The sequence below is a fragment of the Pseudorca crassidens genome, chromosome 2, assembly GCF_039906515.1.
Source record: "Pseudorca crassidens isolate mPseCra1 chromosome 2, mPseCra1.hap1, whole genome shotgun sequence".
NCBI lineage: Eukaryota > Metazoa > Chordata > Mammalia > Artiodactyla > Delphinidae > Pseudorca > Pseudorca crassidens.
In genome coordinates this window covers 151,997,378-152,018,391 of record NC_090297.1, presented here as the reverse complement: position 1 = coordinate 152,018,391, position 21,014 = coordinate 151,997,378, and the positions used below count along the sequence as shown (strand labels likewise).

Sequence of the window (21,014 nt, the reverse complement as noted above, 5' to 3'; positions counted from 1 at the left end):
TCTAACTAGTAAATGGCTTTCAGGATCCTCAAGAATAAGCTTCTGAATAGCAATCCAAATCACTAATTTTTGCCTCCTGAGAGTTTTCCTTGAGGGCCACTATCTAAAATTGAGATTGAAACTAATGTGCTTTTGACCATTTTAATTGCTTGCCTAAGTGATACCACTCTATTGGACTCTGTCCTGATCCAAGAATAGAGAGATCGTAAGTCATTAAGAGATGAAATCCAAGTACAGTGATTTGTTTTTCCCCCATGAAAGCAGAGAGAGTTACTAAAGTTGGTGAGATCCACGTGAAGACATTAGAAGAAATTCTTCTCGAAAGAGCCAGTCAAAAACGTGGAGAATTGCAAACTAAACTCAAGACAGAAGGACCTTCAAAAGTTGATGATTCTACAACAGGAACAAGAACCTCCTCCACTGTCCGAATCAAAACGTTCTCTGAGGTCTTGGCTGAAAAGAAACACCGGCAGCAGGAAGCAGAGAGACAAAAAAGCAAAAAGGACGTAACCAGCATCAAGCTAAAGACTGATAATGAAATTAAAAAAACAGTGGTTTTGCCACCTGTAGTAGCCAGCAGAGGACAGTCAGAGGAACCTGCAGGTAGAGCGAAGTCTATGCAGGAAGTGCATATCAAGACGCTGGAGGAAATTAAACTGGAGAAGGCTCTGAGGGTGCAGCAGAGTTCTGAGAGCAGAACCAGCTCCCAGCCTCAGCCTGAGGCCACCCCAGGGGCAAGACGGCTTCTCCAGATCACTAAAAGAACAGGTAACAAAAGAACTTGGTCTGTAGTACCACTTCCCCAGATCATATTTCAAAGGGCGGTATTCTACAGGATATTCATAGGAATTCTGTGAGAACTTTTCTTTACTCAGATAACTTTGAAAACCACTGGATTAAAAGAAGTTAAGCTGGGCACTGAAAGAAGTTAAGCTGGCAGTCCAGTGGTTAGGAATCTGTGCTTCCACTGCAGGGGGTATGGGTTCGATCCCTGATTGGGGAACTAAGATCCCACAAGCTGTGAGGCGTGCCAACACCCACCCCCACCCCACCCCCCAAAAAAGTTGTTAAAGCTCGCTCTTTACAACAGCTGTATATAGACCTTGATATTTTAATGTGCATTTTGAATCTGTTTGAGGACTAAGTAGATTTTGTCCACAATTTTTATTTGTCCTATCTTATCATTACTTTTATTAAGAAAAGTTTTGTTTAACTTCATCTGTTACAAGGTTGCAGCACGAATAAAATTACTAGTGATGTGTTTAATGTGAATCTAGGTATAAAAGAAGAGAGGAAACTTAAAGAAGAAAGTGTTGTTGCTTCTCAGAGCAGTGTTACTAGAACAGAGGCTAAAGAGGTGAGTTTATTTAGAATCATTTTATAATTTTGTCCATGGCAAGCAAAGGCTAGATGAATGGTATATGTGCTTTTTAGTTTTAGTTTATAAGTTTTCTATTTAACACTTCACTGATATATTCAGGTAAACAGTCTTTCACTATGCTTATAATTTTCTATGAGAGTTTTCTGTACTTCTGTGTATATTGGTGTTTTCTGCCCTTTTAAAGTTGTTTTTAATTGGCCATTCATATTTTTTAAACTAAGTTTTCCCTTGCCTTTGAGAGTAATGCTACTCATTTATAAAACTCATGAATTTTTATTTTTTAAAAAGAATGAGAAACCCTATAATTCCACATTCCAGATGTCACTACCCTTAGTTTTTTTGATGCATTTCTTTCAGGCCTTTTCTTTGTATATGTATGTACGTGAACTTGTTTAATGTTTAACTCATATTTAGAACATAGGCGAGAACTCTACAGTGTATCATTTTGCAGCCTGCTTTGACTTTACCATATTAATAATTCTTTAAGACAATTGCTTTTACCGGCCACGTAGTGTTCTATTACACAAATATAGTCTGTTTCTGGACTGGATTTTGTTTTACCCAGTTAAGATAATGAATGTCTTTGTACATACTAATGTGTCTGATTAGAAACCATTTGTGTTAGACTTACGGTCCTGATAGTCTAGCTTATAGAATTTGGGTTTTTATTGTTCCACACATCTTTTATCTTGATCTTTCTATTTAATATCATATAAAAGGCAAAAGCTCTTGTGTTCTAGATCATGTGAAACTTTGCTTGACTTAGATGTTAGCTTGGTAACTTATAAACAATAATTATCATCATACAGATTGTTGGAGGTACTAGATTTTAATTCTGTCGTTTAAATTTATCCATAGACTTCAGATGAGACCACAGCAGTTGACGTCACTAAAATTCAAGTCAAGAGATGTGAGACAGTGAGAGAAAAGCATGTGCAGAAACTGTCGGAGAAGCAAAAATCAGTTTTGGCACGCCTTCGGGGAGATTTAGACACTTGCAACACCCAGTTAGCAGAGAAACCAGTGCTCGCTACCGTGCCAGACATCACACGGCTCCTGACTAAACGGCCTCATTCAAAGATATCCCAGAAGACAGAGGTGGAAACCTCAGGGATTGGGCACTCAAAACTGAATGTGAAAGGTGCAACACAGACCTTGGAAAAAAGGGGTAAAGGTGAATGTTTTTTCTAGTGCATTTTGCTTTAGAATTTCAAAATTACCAAGTTTCAGTGACTGCCTGGCAATAATTGGGTTGAATTTCATTTGCCTTTGTATACTGATCACACAGGTGGGTAGTAATATTTCTGAAAATTCTATTTAAAAAGACAGGAAGACTAGATGAGTTCCTTTTTCACAATTTAAAATTGCTGTTTATAAGGCTTTGTCTAAAACTTTCCATGGTGCCTTTTCCCTCTGGTTTTGAAGGAGAAAAACACCAGGGAAGCAAAGAGCAGTAGCAAATTCAAGAGGCACTGAAAGGAATTGTTTGAGAGAGAGAGGAGAGGGGAGAGTGTGTGTGTGTATACATATATGTACATGCACACACATGTATGTAGATACATGTGTATATATACACGTGTGTGTGTATATATTACGGCCAAGTGTAGTGCAGATTGCTGGTGGATAATTTTCAGTCTGGTTTTCTTTTTTGGTTAGTTGGTTCGTTTTTTTACTTACTTGTGCTGTTCCTAATTGCTGAGAAGGAATTTTGATATTCTGAGTTATTCTCCATGTAAAAAGGGGATTATTCTAGCTTTTAATCAGATGTTTTCTGTCTTGTAGCTAAACCTAAAATGAATGTGAAGCCATCTGTGGCTAAAGTTGTCTCATCACACAAAGTGGCCCAAAAACGCAGGGCAGTGGAGCCCCACTCTGCTGTCATTGCATCTGTGAAACCACTCACCTCCAGCAGTGTCCTGCAGAAAAGCCCAGTCAAAAAAGCAGCTGTGGTAAGAAGGAAATCCACCTCAGTGGTGCTTTAGTCTGTGTGGTAGGAAAGTGGGCAAGATGAATTCTCTGTTAGCTCCCTCTGTATTATGTCTAATAGTTTGTCAGTTCCTAAGCATTTTAGTTGTTTAGGTTGTTACTGTATATTATGTTTACAGCTTAAACATTTGCAGTGGCAGGGTGAATTTTTTTTTTTAACCTAATTAAGATATTTTGCTTATTTGTACCCTCAGTCTTTGGGTTTATTCTTGGATTCCCAGGCTTAAAGAATGGTTCTAAGAAGGCAGCAGAGAAAATGAATCTGCTCAAATTTAAAAGCCTGACTCTCCCACTGAATTACCTTACTCTCACTTTTGTAGGCTGTTGTCCCACTTCTCTCTGAAGACAAATCAGTCACTGTGCCTGAGACAGAAAAACCTAGAGACAGGTAATACCTTGCAATTCTTTTTAACCAAAGTTTAGGCCGCTATTATTGTTTATGCTCTCTAGAGAATAACACTGCTAAATAATTTGAAAAATTTACAGTTTAGCCACATCTAAATAAATCTGCTAAACTTCATATTAATTGCAGGAAAACATGATATTCAAGGTTGCTGTTCTCTTTTGGTGCTGTTGTTTATATTTTGCCTGTATTATTGAAAGCAGTTTTTAAACACCTGTCTGGATTCTCCTTTAAAGGATGAAAATGCTTTATCCCAAATCAGTAAAACAATTCTTTGTTTATGTGTGTCTTCAGAAACAACTCTTTGCTAAAATTCTTTGTGTACCTGAGACTGGGTGGTCCAGCCAACCATTGATGAAGGGCAATTATCTAATAATCCTTCGGGTTTTTTTTTTCTTACAGTTTTGTGCTGCCTCCAACCCAGTCCTCTTCAGATCCTTCCCCACCAGAAGTATCTGGCCCTTCCTCATCCCAGGTGGCCACAAAAACTCGCCGACTCAGCTCTGCCTCAACAGGAAAGCCGCTACTGTCTATGGAGGATGATTTTGAGAAATTAATATGGGAGATTTCAGGAGGCAAATTAGAAGCTGAGATTGACTTGGATCCTGGGAAGGATGAAGATGACCTTCTGCTTGAGCTATCAGAAATGATTGATAGCTGAAGGTTGTAGTAGAACATTTAAAACAAAAACACAAAAAAAAGACTCACCAAAAACTGGACTTAGTTTCATCTATTATAACATTTATCCAAAATGATCATTTCTTTAGTCTAGAATTTTCCCCAAATAAGAAATATACCTCTGAATTATCCATGTGTGTTCTGGATTCCTTGGGGTCAGATTTTTAAAGTCCCTTGGTAGTCGTTTTGTCCATTTGATGCCATTGTTTAGCATCTTTGAGAAAAAAGTTCTGTCTTACCCCTCTCTCCACAAAAAGACTGAGCGGGAGACCTAAGTGAAAGGGTACAAGAAAACTTAGTGACTCCTTGAGGTGTTTGTCAGTTTTGACTTTTTTCCCCTTTGTTGTATTATTTCTTTTATGTATTATCCTAATGTACCTACTGTTACCTGAGTTTGAAAAGGATGAAGACAGCTGCTACCATTAAGGACCAAATTTCATGCCACCACTAAACAAAAAAATCCACTCAGTCTGTGTTAAATTGTATGTCTTTTTAAAGGTATTTGGAAAATTCAACTAAGCCTCTAGAGACAGCTGAGCAGCTCAGGAAACCTGTAATCTGGACATAACTTTTTGGATGTGATTTTCATGCTTCTACTGCTCTGTAAGCCTCTGAAGAGCAATAGCTGATTTATTATTACTGTAAGTTTTTAAGGCTTTAAAGTGCCTCAGGGGTCCTCTGAAACTAATTTTCTATTTCTGGGATTCCTTGGATTCTTAATAAGAGATGGTGACATAATGATTACAGGAATTTATTTTTTAGTAAGAAAGTTGTCCCTTCTCTTCTTCAGTACTTGCCACCTTACTAGCATTGAATTATCACAGGGATAAAAATTGGTTAACTTTTAATTTCTAATTCTCCTAGCAAACTCCTCTTGCCCAGTATTTATTTGGTGCCCTTTAAACACCTGAGGGGGGCGGAAATGAACTCATTCAAGCTGCCATTATTTATCTATGGACTGTAGCAGTATGCTGAATTGTACAGTAGCAGGGATTATCAAGATGCTCTGGGGGTGTATTGTATACCTTCCAGTTTTCTTCATTTCCGAATTGAATTTTCTTTTCTTGATGTTGGTCTCCTTCATATCACCTCAAGGTTTAGACTGTGAAGGAACAAGTATGATGGGAATAATAGTCTTGAAAGGAGACATACTGTGCATAATCAGAAGGAAGAGGAAAGGACCTGCCCATTTTGATATTTTGCTATAGGTGGCTGGTTTTGTTTCTCATAGGGAAATCTGACCCACCTGTCATGTTGGCTCCTAAGGAACTGCTGTTGTAAGCGGCTCATCAAGAGTTGAACTTCATGTAGCGTTTTTGGGAATATGGAAAAGGAAGAAAGCCACAGGATTGCCCATTCAGTTTTGGGAAGATCTGGATGATTCTACACAAGCAAAACTGACTTGAAATTTATGTACAGACACTTCTCTACCAATCCATCTTCAGCTGACTGAATGTTATCTAATAGCCCTTCTCCAAAGCAAGGGTGGAATGTTCTGGTTTCACCGCAAATTTTCTACTCATTTCATTTTTGGAATCGGCTTGTAGATTCCAGGTCCCTTTTGTATATAACCTTTATTCTTTTGCTTTTTTAAAAATTTTGTTTCATATTTAAAGCCCTGTATTAGTCAATGATTCATTTTCAGCATTATTTGAACCATTTGCCATTACAGAAAGAGAAATACTTTATTTGTGTTTTAAATAAAGCTGGTGTAGGAAAGTCTTGATGTTATGAGTTAAGTAGTCGTACATCACTTCAGCCTGGGATCTGCCTCAATAGAGGCCCAGTTTCACAGATACTATTGGTCTTTAGAAACCTTTTACAAAGATATACTGCCAGACTTCTCCACAAGTATGCTCAGTTTTAGTTGCATTTGCTTTAGGTAAGAATAAATACTATTATATGTGAGGATTTTTTCTGACACTGATACTTAGCCATTAGCATTGTAACTCGAGTAATGTCATTAATTTTTTTAAAGGAGAGAGGGTTTAGAAGTGATCTTAGATGGTTCCAACAATTTAGAATTTTCAAGCATGAAGGCATATAAAATTTTTACTTCAGGAAAGTCCAGTTTTTTGTTATGGGAATACATATAAATTTTATAATTTACCAGAGAGTATAGATTTTCCCAAATAGTCTAAAAGTAGTCCCCAAAAAGTTGAGTCAGCTTTTCACAGAAAGCAGAACCGATTGTGTGTTCAGTTTTGAGTGATGATGGTTTTCAGTTTTAACAGGAAAAGGGCCCAAATGTTGTAGAACTTGGTCATAGCATAGCCAGAACTTTCAAGATAATTTGCAGCTCATGTATTTGTCTCAATAAATGATCCTTAAAGTTCTGGCCTTAACCTCAAGTTCCAGTGGATCCTCTCACATACGACCAGAACATAGTTTGTTTTCATCTCAACCAATCTTTGGTCGATGTTTAATTACAGTTTCAGAAATAAAGCTTGTTCTCTATATTGATCAAAGTTCTATGATCCTTTTCTAAAATTGTGGCTTCATTTTGCAGAATATTTCTGCAGTTCTTTAAAATATTTGCTTTGAATTTGTCAGGAACCAACAGGAACTGTGTAGTCTCCAGTTGCTATGTAACACCACTCTAAAGTAGCTAACATATATTGAGTACTTATTATGTGCCTCTTAATTCACATATCCATTTTGACACTAAATCCTACACTGCCTTGGAAGATTACTGCTTTTTATCTCCACTGGAGTGTCAGAATCAGTGTGTTCAGATATAACAGTAAGAAAGTATATTTTTATGTGCAGTTGGGTTTGATTCGTTGAACCTTTCAAGAACTCTTTTTTTCTTAAATCTGGTGTTTGAAAGCTACTCAGTAAGTCTGTGGAAGTTTCCACAACCTACACATCTAACTGCATTAATAATTTATTCTCCAAACTAATTTATATGAATTGCAAAATGTTAGAGGCATCAACACAAAATACTTGACCATTTTCTTTTCTTTTTTTTTTTTTTTAAGCATTGACTAATTTAATCCTCACATCCACGGTGGCATTGGTACTTTTGTTTTTAATTATTTTTGCTGTGTTGGGTCTTCGTTTCTGTGCGAGGGCTTTCTCTAGTTGTGGCAAGCGGGGGCCACTCTTCATCGCGGTGCGCGGGCCTCTCACTATCACGGCCTCTCTTGTTGCGGAGCACAGGCTCCAGACGCGCAGGCTCAGCAATTGTGGCTCACGGGCCTAGTTACTCCGCGGCATATGGGATCCTCCCAGACCAGGGCTCGAACCCGCGTCCCCTGCATTAGCAGGCAGACTCCCAACCACCGCGCCACCAGGAAAGCCCCAACCATTTTCTTAACATTGTACAATAAAATTGACAGTATAAACAATGGCCATAAATAAGAACAGCAATTAAAATTTTATATTTTAAAAAATAGGAGTCATAAAATTTACTGAGTGGGCCTATTAGTAAAGTTTGGTTGGATTTAATTGGGAAAGTGTTGCAGTCTGAGTCAATCGTGACGAGCAACAGTGGATTAAAACTTGGTAATGCCTGTTCCTGGGCTTTTTGGTCTTTAGATTCTGTGACTGATCTGTGTTCAGATAGGAGTAAAGCAATAGCCTACTGAGTTAAGGGTGTAAACACCCGATATTCAGACTGAAGAATGCAGAGGAGGAAAAATGATTAAGTAAAAGACTACTGTGGGACTTCCCAGGCGATTCAGTGGTTAAGATTCCGCGCTTCCACTGTATGGGGCGTGGGTTCAATCCCTGGCTGGGGAACTAAGATCCTGCATGGCGCGGCCAAAAAAAAAAAAAAAAAGACTGCTGTTTGTTGAATAGACAAATGACTGAAATAGGACATTGGATGCATCAAGAACACTCAAAGGAGGAGGAGAAATTTCAAGGGGAAGGAGAAGCTAAATAAGAAGGAACCCTTCCCTGGTAGGTGTATTTGATTAGTGAGGTCACTTATTTAGGTTGAGAGGTCAAGGAAGGTAGTCAAGTTTAGAAAAGCTGTAAGGAAATGTGAAATACGTTACTGCCGCAAAGTGTTTTGGACTGCCTTCCCTTGAAGAGGCTCAAATTAGAACATTATGAATTCTAACCATCATTAAACACTGCTGGCCACTAGGGATAGATTAAGGTAAACTCCTGCCTTTGAAATACTTTTAAGGATAAAGTAACAAGAGTGAAATGGGTACAAGTAATAAGTGGATGATGCTGTCTATAAAGGGGATGAGTGAGAAATCAATGAGTTCAAGACTGATCAGGGAAGTTTTCCTTGAGGTGTTAGATCTGGAGTTTTGTGTAGCTTAGCAAAGGAGATGATTTGAGCTGCAAACAAAGCCAAATTGAGCAGGTAAGGTTTGTTTTTAGTGACCTCTGACAATCCTGTTGGTATTCTCAGAGTCTGTCTTGTCTCATTCTTGCTCAGTTTGCTGTCAGCTGTTCTTGGCTAAGGAATAAACTGGTCTTTTACAAAGAAAGAAGGATCTATTTTAAATGTGAATCTGAGTCACTGTGTTTCATGAAATCCTCCTGTGCCTTCCCCTTCCCTCCAAAATTAAAGTCCCTTAGAATAGCATATTGTACCAGCCTCTTCCATCACTCACCCTTCATGCTCTACACTAGCAAAATTACTGACAGTCGACTTCGCTTATACACCAATCTGTCTCTAGCTGTTTGCCTTTGTTAATGCTGTCCTCTATTTAAAGGTCTCTTTTCTCCTCTTTTCATTGGCTGATTCCTACACACTCCATGACTTACAGGTTACCTCTCCCAATACCCTGTTCTCCCTCTCCCCAAACTGGGCTCTGGTGCCTGTCTACTAGACATATACTCTTTGTTTACCCTCATTGTTTTGAAATTGTTTACCTCTCCATCAGCAGAGTATAAACTCCTTGAGATAGAGATTCTTACTAACCTATATATTCTCAGCACCTAGTACAAGTCTGGCACATGTCTGTATTTTAATCTCTCGGTAGAAGGACACTAGTCACCTTGGATTAGGGCCCACCCATATGACCTCATTTAACCTTAATTTCCTCTTTAAGGGCCTATTTCCAAATAGTCACATTCTAGAGGTACTGGGGGTTTAGACCTTCAACACATGAATTTGGGGGGGCACACTTCGGAAAATAACAGAAAGCATTCAATAAATACTTGCTGCCCATTTCAAGGGCTGTTGATCTTTGTTAGGCTGCCCCTGTCTCTTCCCAACCCCATTCTTTGTCATGCTTCATTCAGCAAGTTTTGAGGCTCCTGGTTGATATGCAAGAAACTAGTGATAGTGATAGTGATAGTGATACTAGTCTATAAATAGACACTAATATCAACTGAACAAAATATAAATGCTATACATAAAAACACATACCTACACACACACATACACTTGGTATATCATAAAAGTGGAATTTAAAATTGAATGAGGAACAAAGGATTATTTTTTTGTAATAGTGATGGACAACTGGGTAGCCACCTAGAAAATTTTAAAATTGTATCAGTTCTAGGATATACTGGGATAAATTCTAGATGGATCAAAGATTTGAGTTGTATAATCAGTCAAATGATTGGTTATAGAGATCAATCCTTAAAAGTTTAGAAATCATGACTTCAGAAACAGGAAAATGCAAAAACAAGTAGCTAAGTATCTCTACATATGAGATGGGCTAGGTATACTGGTGTGTTCTAGTCACACTGTCTTCAAATTCAGCAAATCTCAACTTTACTCCACGCACATCATGACCCTCTATTTGGTTTTGGGGGGGGCTGATTAAAAAGAAATAATTATTCCGTGTGTTTTCTAGCTCTCTCTTTTTTTATTTTTATTTATTTGGTTGTACTGGGTCTTAGTTGTGGCAGGCAGACTCCTGAGTTGTGGCTCTCCAGTTCCTTATTTGCAGTATGTGACCTCTTAGTTGCAGCATGCATGTGGGATCTAGTTCCCTGACCAGGGTTTGAACCCAGGCCCCCAGCATTGGGAGCATGGAGTCTTATCCACTGTGCCACAAGGGAAGTCCCATCTAGCCCTTTTTAAAAAATCACTTTCATATCCTTTGATCTCACATTTTTATGAGGTTGCCATTAATATTATCCTCATTAAACAGAAGGCCTTGAAACTGAGCAGGACCCTGCAAGGCCTTCCAGGGGACAGACCCCCTTGTATCTCCTGCCTCTTGTTTATAGAAAAGCTTTAACCTCCTAGGACTTCCCTGAGTTTCTAAGAGTAAATTTAATCAGAGAAGTGAGAAAATGCAGAAACAAAGGAAAAGAGTCAAACAAGACAAAATCATGATAGTTTAGCCATAAAACAAAGTCAAGGGCTATAGATAATATCCTGAGCCATATCCTTGAGTTGTTTTTCAGATACCAAAACAACTAAGAAGCTAACTGCATCTTGACCATAAATACCTAGCCTCCAGACCACCTGGAGCCTGAGGATTGATAATGCTGACCCCTGTGACCTCACGTGGTTACCTCAACACCCAGAGAATTGTGCATGAGCTGATCATGTACCTGCAAGCCTCTCCCTTACTTTGTCTTTAAAAATCCTTTCCTAAAAGCCACTGGGGAGTTCGGGTCTTTTGAACGTGAGCTGCCTGTTCCCCTCGCTTGGCCTCACAATAAACACTGTACTTTCCTTCATCACAAACCAGCGTCAACCGCTTGGCTTTACTGCTCCTCCGCTGAGTGGACCTAAGTTTCGTTTGGTAACAACCTCAGTTAAACAAGTTAGGATTTTGCTACTTGCCCTACGTGGTGTCCCCTTTGACGAGCCCCTTCAACTCTGAGCTTCAGTTTCCTTGTCTATAAAATGGGTATTCCAATTAAATGAAATTTCTGCCAGCCCACAACATACCCTAACAAATTCCAACTCCTCCCCTTCCAGCTGTGTTACCCAGGAAAAGAAAAGGTCAAACATTGAGACCTTAATGTGTACACATGTATACTACTACTTCATTGAATCTTTAACTCCATGAGGAAAGAACTTTCTTTTTTGGTTGTGCCAGGTCTTAGCTGTGGCCAGCGGGCTCCTTAGTTGTGGCATGCGAACTCTTAGTTGCGGCATGCATGTGGGATCTAGTTCCCTGACCAGGGATCAAAGCCGCGCCCCCTGCATTGGGAGCCCGGAGTCTTAAACCCCTGCGCCACCAGGGAAGCCCCCGAAGGAACATTGTTATCTCCACTTTGGTAACAACTAAGCCAAGACATGGCAAGGCTGAATAACTTTTTTTAAAATAAATTTATGTATTTATTTTATTTTTGGCTGCATTGGGTCTTCATTGCCGTACGTGGGCTTTCTCTGGTTGTGGCGAGCAGGGGCTGCTCTCCATTGCGGTGCGCGGGCTTCTCACTGCGGTGGCTTCTCCTGTTGCAGAGCCGGGGCTCTAGGCTCGCGGGCTTCAGTAGTTGCAGCACGCAGACTCAGTAGTTGTGGCTTGCAGGCTCTAGAGCGCAGGCTCAGTAGTTGTGGCACACGGGCTTAGTTGTTCCGCAGGATGTGGGATCTTCCCGGGCCAGGGCTCGAACCCGTGTCCCCTGCATTGGCAGGCGGATTCTCAACCACTGCGCCACCAGTGAAGTCCAAGGCTGAATAACTTATTCTTGGTCACACACTATAACAGTGCCAGATTTGAAGCCAGAAATCAGACTTCAGGGTTTTCATGCTACATAGATCTTCTGTTGCCACCTTACAATTAACTCCTCACAAAGTTGATGAGAGTTGAATCGGTTACTGGAGCAAACCAGAGCATCTGGCTAGTGAATTCGGATTGTCTGTGGCCGAAAGTGTCAGCTGTGGGAGCCCTGAGTTTGGGCTTCTTGCGGCCCTACCCTGTCCACCACAACGCTGCTATCAAGCCTAAATTCCAGGGAAACAGGCCTTAGAAAAAGCACTAAACCAACCTATTTCACAGACAGAGGTACGCAAGGGGACGATCTGGCTCTTAAAGCCGACTCAGAAAACGAAGTCGCGATGGCCAAGCGCTGTGCACCGCCTCCCGGCAGCCGAGGCACAACCGAAGCCGCTAGGCTCCACCTCCAGCCTCCCTTCAGATGGCGCTGTAGGACTAACCCACGTTCCAAAATGCAGTCGCCGCAGTTGCTACAAAGCACCGAGATAAGCGGAGCCCGTGGCTAGAGAGGTATTTCCCAGGAGCCTCCCAGGTCGCCCCGCGAGCACCATGCACTTCCGCTTCCGGCTCTTTATTCCGGAAGTTGCTTTTTGAGGTAGTGTGCGGGATAGTGTGGTCTTTGTGAGCTTCCACCATGGCGTACCGAGGCCAGGGCCAGAAGGTGCAGAAGGTGATGGTGCAGCCAATCGTATCCTACTCGGGATGTGAGAAGGAGGAGGTTCGGGTCAGGAAATGGGGGGCGAAGGAGCAGACGGAGCAGGCCAGAGGGAGCGGAGTCCGGCCCCTCATCCCATGAGCCCCTGGGGCGGCCGAGACTGGGAGAAAGCGCGGGTAGTTGAAGAAGCAATTACAGGTGGGAGGTGGGCTTGGCAGACCCCTGCGGTGGGAAATGCAAGAATGGCGGGGGTGAGCTGTTGGAAGACAACCTTAGTTAAGTACTCAGTGAAAGCGGGAGTTACCGGTCTCGTGCCTGAGGAAGATGTCGGCGCCGAAGAAACTCCAGGAGAATGAGAGTGGGAGGGGATTCGTTTACAGTGTTTAGGGAGCCCCAAATGGGTGCCTAGTTGGGCATTTTGCATAGGCACAGACGTCGCGTTCAGAAAAGTGAGATGGGGGTAGGGTTGACCAGTTCCAGGAAGCAGAGTCTATGCTATGCGTGTATTTTTTCCTTAACTACTGCTGCAGAATCTCATCTTCAGATACTTGCAAAATGTAAGTTGTTTGTTGTTAACTGTTTCATAATTACTTTTTAAGTTAAAGGTGAATTTATTTGGCTGTTTCATCCTGTCTGATCATTGTTCTAGAGTTAAATGTAGATGAAACTGGAGATTGTGAGGGTATTTGAGGGGAAGGAGTGCTGGGAAAGCTCTAATGTGTTAAAATGGTGTGTAACCATGCCAACTCCAAGCATGCAAAGAATTGTGTCGTAATTACTTTACAAGACCAAAATTACTAATTTCAAAAAGTAATTATTGGTTGACATGACAGTGGTAATTGGGTACTTTTGTTGCAGTGGGTATGGCCAGAACATTGGAACCTTTCCCCCTTCCCTTTAGGATGAGACACTGGAAGAAAAATTCAGTCGGCTTTAAACTAGGTCATAAAGTGGTGTGTTTAGCACTTTGCGGGGTGGGGGACACATATTTATAGAAAAGACCCAAAAAAAGGAAGACAGGAAGGATAGGTTCAGAGGATTTAGTGGCAGCCTTCTTTCCTTTGAGGGGAGTTTTAGCAACTCAAAATTTGACTTGACAAGGCGGAGTATTTAAGTTATCTCTGAAAGAAAATGTGGCTCCTGTTGTTCTGACAAACTTTAGTGTGTGACAACACAATTGAAAAACAGATTAATTTCAAGCTCTTGTAATTTTTAATCACAGGAATTGAGAGTCCCCCTCCTGGTTATTAGGTGTGAGACATGGAGAACTGAGTACCTAGAGAAAACTGTCTTGGAGCTGGATTTTGCTATAGGAGATAAGAAAGAAGCCCTTTTAAATGCTATCCTGTCACAAATTTTCACTTTAAATGTATAGAGACTAGAAGCAGTGGAAATATGATTGAGTTCTAAGTTCACAGGAAAATTATTAACTTAGTTCCAATATAGCATTTATTAAGTGAGAATGTTTCTTGATAAGTAACTAGTCTTGGCTTTTATTTGTTAAGGTTTTTTTAGGAGCCATGGTTGTCTGTTGTTTGACCAAAGTGGTTGGATTTTATTTACTTATTTCTTAACATTTCTATTTTTGTTGATTATTTCAGAGATCTCGGATTCAGGTGTGGCTTTATGAGCAAGTGAATATGCGGATAGAGGGCTGTATCATTGTGAGTACCCAAGATACTTTATCTCAGAGCAGTTTGTTTATAGAAAAAGACTTACCAAAAGATAGCAGAGCAATATACAAAAAGTCAAAGACCCAACCCACGGAAAGTTCTTCAGGACCCACTGTCGTTGTCTCATTGTTCTGCTTGATAGGGATTATGTAATTCATAAAAGAGAGGGAAAATTATTTAAACAACAGTATTAGTCCTTAAAGGAGGGGTCAAAAGAAATAAAATGGGGCCGGGGAGATGGGATTAATGGAGTGTTAGTTCTGGGTTAGGTGATACCTGAATAGAACTGGGTGGGGTTAGTTAAATAAGATGTCCACGATGGCAGAATAGCCTAAATAATGTTTTTAAAAAGGAAGATATGGATGGAAGTGTTATGCTACGACTCTGGTATTTCTTTTAGACAGTGTAGATTCTATCAATAATCTCCCCTTCCCTGTTTACTAGTTAGAAAACAAGCACAGTGGTTGGTGGTGGTAGTGTCTTGTGGGGAACATGGGAAGAGTTAATTCATATATGTACACACACTATATTGAGCACGTTATAAAAGATAAGGGAAATGGCTCTTTGGCATAGTTAATGAAATCTTAAGTCCCAAAGGTTCCAGAAGTAATGTGAAGTACATTCCATCTTCCTTTATTTAAAAAGAGGCTTAGGGAGTTTCCTGGTGGCCTAATGGTTAGGGTTCTGAGCTTTCACTGCCATGGCCCGGGTTCAGTCCCTGGTCGGGGAATTGAGATCCTGCAAGCCGTGCAGCATGGCCAAAAAAAAAAAAAAAAAAAAAAAAAAACAAGGCTTAGGACGGGGAGGTGGTGTTTCAGCTAAAAGATCAGTGGAGAGGTGAGTTTCTGAAGTTAGCATCTCTATATATAGCCATTTTCATTTAGAATGGTTTGGATATGATCTTATGTGAAGATGACAGTCAATTGGCTTATTTTTCTAGGGTTTTGATGAGTATATGAACCTCGTATTAGATGATGCAGAAGAAATTCATTCTAAAACAAAGTCAAGAAAACAACTGGGTAAGACTATAGACGGCCTTAAAGAATTGTAGAAATTTTTATTCACTTACAGAATTGAATTGCAACTCATTTCACGTTTAAATTTAGTTTGCATTTGAGAAGTTATTATTTGGGAGAGAAATATACTCTTGAAATCATCCTTTGCCACTTATTCTTTACCCCACTCCGTTTTTGCTTTTGTCTCTCCACTCAGAGAGCTCTCACAAAGGTTACCAAAGACTAATGGTGTTAAATCGAATGGTCCTCATTTTGTTACGCTCTAAGCAACATTTGGCTTTGTGGTACTATAGTCAGGTTTTTGCTCTTCATTACTAGTTGTTCCTTTTTCAGACTTTTATATATTCATTCTTTAGGACCCAGCCATTAACTGTTTGAGTTGCTCAAGTCTTGGTTCTACGTCCTTCTGTCACTCAGTATTATTTTCCTAGGCACTCAAGACTGCACCTTAAATTACATTTATATGTTGACTTCCAAATTTACATTTGTAGCTCTAGACCTCTCTGATGAGCCTATTCAACATTTCTACTTGGATGTCTCAAAGGCTCCTCAAAGTTAGCATATCAGAAATCAAACTCAGTTCCAACCCCTCACACACTGTTTAGAGCAGTTTTAGTGTTCCCTGCCATGCTGAATGGCACCAGTTCTATTCAGTTTGCTAATAAATTTCTCTGCAACTACCTCAGCTCCCTCCAGTTTACTCTGCAGGCTCCTGTCATCTTTTATTTAAAACACCAATCTGAACTTGTTATCTCTTTGCTAGAAAGCCTTCAATGGCTTCTTACTGCTCATAGGATAAGGAAATCTTTAATGTATCCTTCAGGGTCCTTCATGATCTGGCCTTACCTCCCTCTGCTCATTTTGTATCACTTTGCACTTCATATTCTGAGCTTCACCCACACTTCTTTCAATTCTTGGAATCTGTACATTTGTCCCATCATAAATCTTTGTATATGCTGTTACCTGTTTCTTGGGACTCAGACCAAATGTCACTTCCTGCCAGGGTTTGGTTTGGTTTTGCTTGGGGTGGGGATTGATGGAGGGTGTGCTGTGCTGAGTTTGTAGTAAAATATTCATTACTGGGATTATTAATGTCTCTGCCACTGGACCACATGCTCCATTAGTGCATGAGTCCTGTCTTTTTTGCTCCCTAATATGCTCAGTGCCTAACTCAGTGCATGCCACGTAGTAGAAATTTTAAAATATTTGAACAGTGAAGGCAGTTTATTAACCCACGTTCTTTAGGATTCATGGCTTCATCAAGACCTACTGAATCATTTCTGTTAAAACTCCATTAACTTGAGGTTTATTTAGACATTTTGTCTTTAATTGTTTAATGCCCCACTTCAGAGCTCACTAGTATTTTTATCAGTGGTGGGTTTCAGGGGCCTCTTTCTTCCAGTCCTTGAGGATTCTCTTGAGCCTATACTAGCTCTGTGGAAAGTAGATTCTAAGGAGTGGTATAATGTTTTGCTTTGCTTTTTCCTGCTTAGGCTATTTTTGTGAAAGCCTGGATTTTTCGAATTTAAACATGTCTTGCCAGGAATGCCAAGCTAACCTTATTGATGTTATTTATAAATTATTTGCAAAATGTTGATTTCCCATGGTAATATCCACCCTGTAGAACAGATTAATATTACCTGTTGTAGAAGCCTGGGAAAGTGAAACAATTTAATTGCTATTGGTGTTGATTAGCATTTCTCAAACTGTTTTACTGAACACCAGTGTTCCTGAAGATATTTATAGATATTTCTCAGGAAAAAAGTATTCTCTGCTCAAATAAGTTTAGAAAATGTTAGGTAAAACTTAAACAAATTTGTGTACCACAGGATGAAATCTATTATATTAAGAATTGTAGAAGAGATATGGGAACATATGTATATGTATAACTGATTCACTTTGTTATAAAGCAGAAACTAACACACCATTTTAAAGCAATTATACTCCAATAAAGATGTTTAAAAAAAAAACTGTAAGAAAGGGATTATAGTAAATATGCTGCATTTCCTAAAAAAAACAATTTCTCAACTTCTACAAACTCGGAGCATTAGGAAATGTTGGGGTAGTTGACTTAGTCTACAGAAACTACTTTTTGTAAAGTAACATTTCTCTACCTTCATTATGTTATTGTTGGAAAAGTGCTCATGGTCTGATATGCACAACCTTTCAATATATGAATATTGGAAAATGTCACATACCTTCTCAAGAGAGAAAGCATTTTCAAAATCACTCAAGAATGATATGAAATTCTGAGGCTAAAAGGTGGTTACAAAGTAGTCTGAGTGGCTATTAATAGCTTTTTTTTTTTTTTTAATTTTGTGTTGCAGGTCGGATCATGCTAAAAGGAGATAACATTACTCTGCTCCAAAGTGTCTCCAACTAGAAATGATCAATGAAGTGAGAAATTGTTGAGAAGGCAATACAGTTTTTTTAGGTGTGCTTTGTTAGAAGTGTAGTTTTAAAGCATTTATTCATATTGTTTTGCTCACCTTTATGTTATTACCAGATGACAATAAATGCTGTGGGATTGTTTTTATTAAAATATTTACATTGTTTTCTTTTATCCAGTTGTAGAGAGTTTTTACACAATGGCACCATTAGCTGTTAGTATTTATTTTAAGGTTTTCTGAAGATGGCACTTGTCCTGGGCATTTGCTTTTCACAGAACTGGGATCTGTAGATTCTTAAGGCAAAGAGTAGGAATTCTGCCTGACATGTAATCTTCTGATACTGGGTGGTGGAGAAGGGGAGTGTTCACAAAAGTAAAGATTATGGTGCCAATATCATCAGTTCTAATTCTGAATGCTGGGACACAAGGGTTTCTAACCACAATAGGTTGGGGACATTATAGTAGCTCAGTTTTTGCTTAGCACTTTCTTAGAGTTATTGTGTAAGGCCTTTGTGAATTCTTTTATCACTAAGATCAGAATGTGAGAAGTATTTGGATATAGGCAAAGAATGAAAGTTTGTTAAAAAGGAGCTCTGTTAAGAGTTAACTGGAGGGAGACTGTGAGATTGGTAACCTGAAAAAGACCCACAGGCAACACTGGTAAGTTGTTGTTAGGCAGAACAATAGTATGTTAGTTGGGGAAACACCTCTCCTATTCTTATCTCCAAGAATTTTGGTTCCTCCTCCAGTAATTGCTTATTTCCTAATTAAATTATGTGGTCAGTTCTCTCTTGCCCCAATATCTCAAGGTTGTTCTAGTTAGAATTCTGTTAAATGGTTATAGAGCATCTGCTATTAGTTGAATATATACAGTGAAACAGGCTGATAAACGTAGCTTTAATACCACATGCTAAGTGTTATTTAAGTTGAATCTTGAAAGATGAATAAGGCCTACCTTAAATTCTGGTAATGGGCAGTATTATTAAGGGTAGGTAAGGAAGAATCAAAAAGTCCAGTTCCTGCTTTTCCAAGTGCCTATGAGGGAGATACAGAACTTTCCTTTTTTTTTTTTTTTTTTTTTTGCTGTACGCGGGCCTCTCACTGTTGTGGCCTCTCCTGTTGCGGAGCACAGGCTCCAGATGCGCAGGCTCAGCGGCCATGGCTCATGGGCACAGCTGCTCCGCGGCATGTGGGATCTTCCCGGACCGGGGCACGAACCCGTGTCCCCTGCATCGGCAGGCGGACTCAACCACTGCACCACCAGGGAAGCCCAGAACTTTTCTTTAAACTGAGTAAAAGAATCACTTCATGAGACAGAGGAGATTTGTCGGTAAGTGTAGAAATCAGTCTAGCTTAGAACTTGGCATTCTAGCTGTTCCACTCCATTTGAACTTGTGCCTTTTTGGTCATATTTTGAAATAAAGGGCTGCTTTAGCTCTTTTAACATATTTGAGTTTGAAATTCAATTGAACCTGCTACAGCATGCAAAGAAAACATTGGGCAGCAGAGGGGGTTGCAGTCCTGAGACTGCTTCAGCCTTTCTGGTGAAAAGCTTTTTGAGAGCAGAGCAAAGACCTCCCTGCAGCTTTCTTGGCACCAAAATAGCTGGGAAGCAGGATAAAAACTGGAGCAGTATAATCCCTAAGAAAACCTGCTGGCTGCTTTTTCCAGTTCCCTGTATGGCCTTTCTGACCTGGCTGCCCTATGTAAGCAAAGCTGTGCCTGCTGTGGCTTATCCTGAATGGATCAAGACATGGAAAGGTCTATTTTTGACAGAGCAAGTGGTGATAGTGAGAAATAAGGTACAGTGAACTCTTAAAATTGAGCTCTGTATTTAGAAATCTCTGCTTGCTTTCCTGCTGTACTGGAGCCTGTGGTGTTTACTTTTTAAGTTGTACTTTTCCACAATCTGGAGATCTTTTCTTCCAACCAGAATTTGTATTACAGAGGGAGTTGCTGTCTGCTTCATTAAGGTTATTAAAACATGCTGCTGGGAAGCTGCTCTTGTTGGCAGCCCTTGGTATGTGAGCGGTTATTTTTCTGGAATGGCTGTTGGTTTCCGAAGGGGGTCTTGCTAACCACCCACGAACTCTCTTGTAACATTATTGAAGTGAGGGGTGGGAGGAGAATCAGCCTCTGAAAAAGTAAGTACTGATTTGGGCCTGGTGTTCTGTAAGTAGTAAGTAGGGAGAAAGAAGGATAAGAATAGTTTGAAAATGCTAGAATTTTGTATATGCAGGCACCAAATATTATTGTATCACATTTGTCAATTTAAAGACTAGAGAGTGGATCTCTGTCTAATTTGGATTAAGGCATTATTAGCCAGGAAGTGTCACGGGCATTTTCTGGGGAAAACCTAATAGCACCATCTCATGTTAACTGGATGACACAGGATCTTTTCCCTAATTAATTATTTGTATTAGAACTGATCATAACCACATACTCGTGGCATGCTTTTTTGAGGGGATGCTTGGTAAAACTTAAGGTGACATGAGAACTTAAGTCTGTTACTACTTAGAATTTAATTTTAATTTAAAAGTTATATCCAGTGGAATTTTTAAATATTAAAAGCATTAACTTAATACATGTTTATGATCAAATGTAAACTATACAGAAATATACAGAGCAGAAAACAGAAGTTCCTTCTTTTCCTATCAGTGTTCTCCATAAATAACCACTGTTAACAGTTAGGTGCTTTCTGAACTCTTTACAGATATGTATAGCTTGGTTTGATTCTCATTTTGGTATTACTTTAAAATTTCTTTTAGGTAAAATTTTGGTAAAATACACATAATATTTACTATCTTAACCATCTTGTTTATTTATTTTATTTTTTTTGGCTGTGCTTCACGTCTTGCGGGATCTCAGTTCCCCAACCAGGGAACCTCTGCCCCCTGAAATGGAAGCGTGGAGTCCTTAACACTGGACCGCCAGGGAAGTCCCTATCTTCACCATTTTAAAGTGTACAGCTCAGTAGTGTTAAGTATATTCACATTGTTATGCAACCAATATTTAGAACTTTTTTATCTTGCAAAAAACAAACTGTACCTATTAAACAACAACTTAACCATCCCTCCCTTCAGCCCTTGGATTTGATTTTTTGTTTCTGAGTTTGATTAGGCACCTCATATAAGTGGAATCATACAATATTTGTCTTTTTGTGACTGACTTACTTCACTTAGCATAATGTCCTCAAATTTCATCCATGTTGTAGAATGTGTCAGGATTTCCTTCC

General features: G+C 39.6%; 2 protein-coding genes across 15 annotated transcripts in view; both read left to right on the top strand.

The window, feature by feature from the left end:
- The window catches only part of ZC3H11A (zinc finger CCCH-type containing 11A), a 39,141-nt gene extending 34,562 nt beyond the window's left edge, over window positions 1-4,579 (top strand). For 8 of the 11 annotated variants that reach the window (XM_067729357.1, XM_067729351.1, XM_067729353.1 and 5 more), the window contains 6 exons: window positions 262-768; window positions 1,278-1,357; window positions 2,240-2,555; window positions 3,164-3,330; window positions 3,688-3,755; window positions 4,173-4,579. In XM_067729357.1, coding sequence (XP_067585458.1) covers window positions 262-768; window positions 1,278-1,357; window positions 2,240-2,555; window positions 3,164-3,330; window positions 3,688-3,755; window positions 4,173-4,431 — 1,397 coding nt within the window. In that variant the 3' untranslated portion in view covers window positions 4,432-4,579. The remainder of the gene's footprint in view (window positions 1-261; window positions 769-1,277; window positions 1,358-2,239; window positions 2,556-3,163; window positions 3,331-3,687; window positions 3,756-4,172) is intronic. The other 3 variants (XM_067729360.1, XM_067729358.1, XM_067729359.1) reach the window with 3 other exon arrangements.
- Window positions 4,580-12,506: 7,927 nt separating this feature from the next.
- Window positions 12,507-21,014, top strand: part of SNRPE (small nuclear ribonucleoprotein polypeptide E) — a 61,712-nt gene continuing 53,204 nt past the window's right edge. The window contains exons 1-6 of one of the 4 annotated variants that reach the window (XR_010941331.1): window positions 12,551-12,734; window positions 13,232-13,258; window positions 14,303-14,365; window positions 15,315-15,393; window positions 17,718-17,824; window positions 20,648-20,851. Coding sequence is in view for 2 of the 4 variants with exons in the window: in XM_067729347.1 (XP_067585448.1) it covers window positions 12,681-12,734; window positions 13,232-13,258; window positions 14,303-14,365; window positions 15,315-15,393; window positions 17,718-17,773 (279 nt within the window). In the remaining 2 variants the exon portion in view is untranslated. Of the gene's footprint in view, window positions 12,735-13,231; window positions 13,259-14,302; window positions 14,366-15,314; window positions 15,394-17,717; window positions 17,954-20,647; window positions 20,852-21,014 lie in introns of those variants that run through there. The other 3 variants (XR_010941332.1, XM_067729347.1, XM_067729348.1) reach the window with 3 other exon arrangements.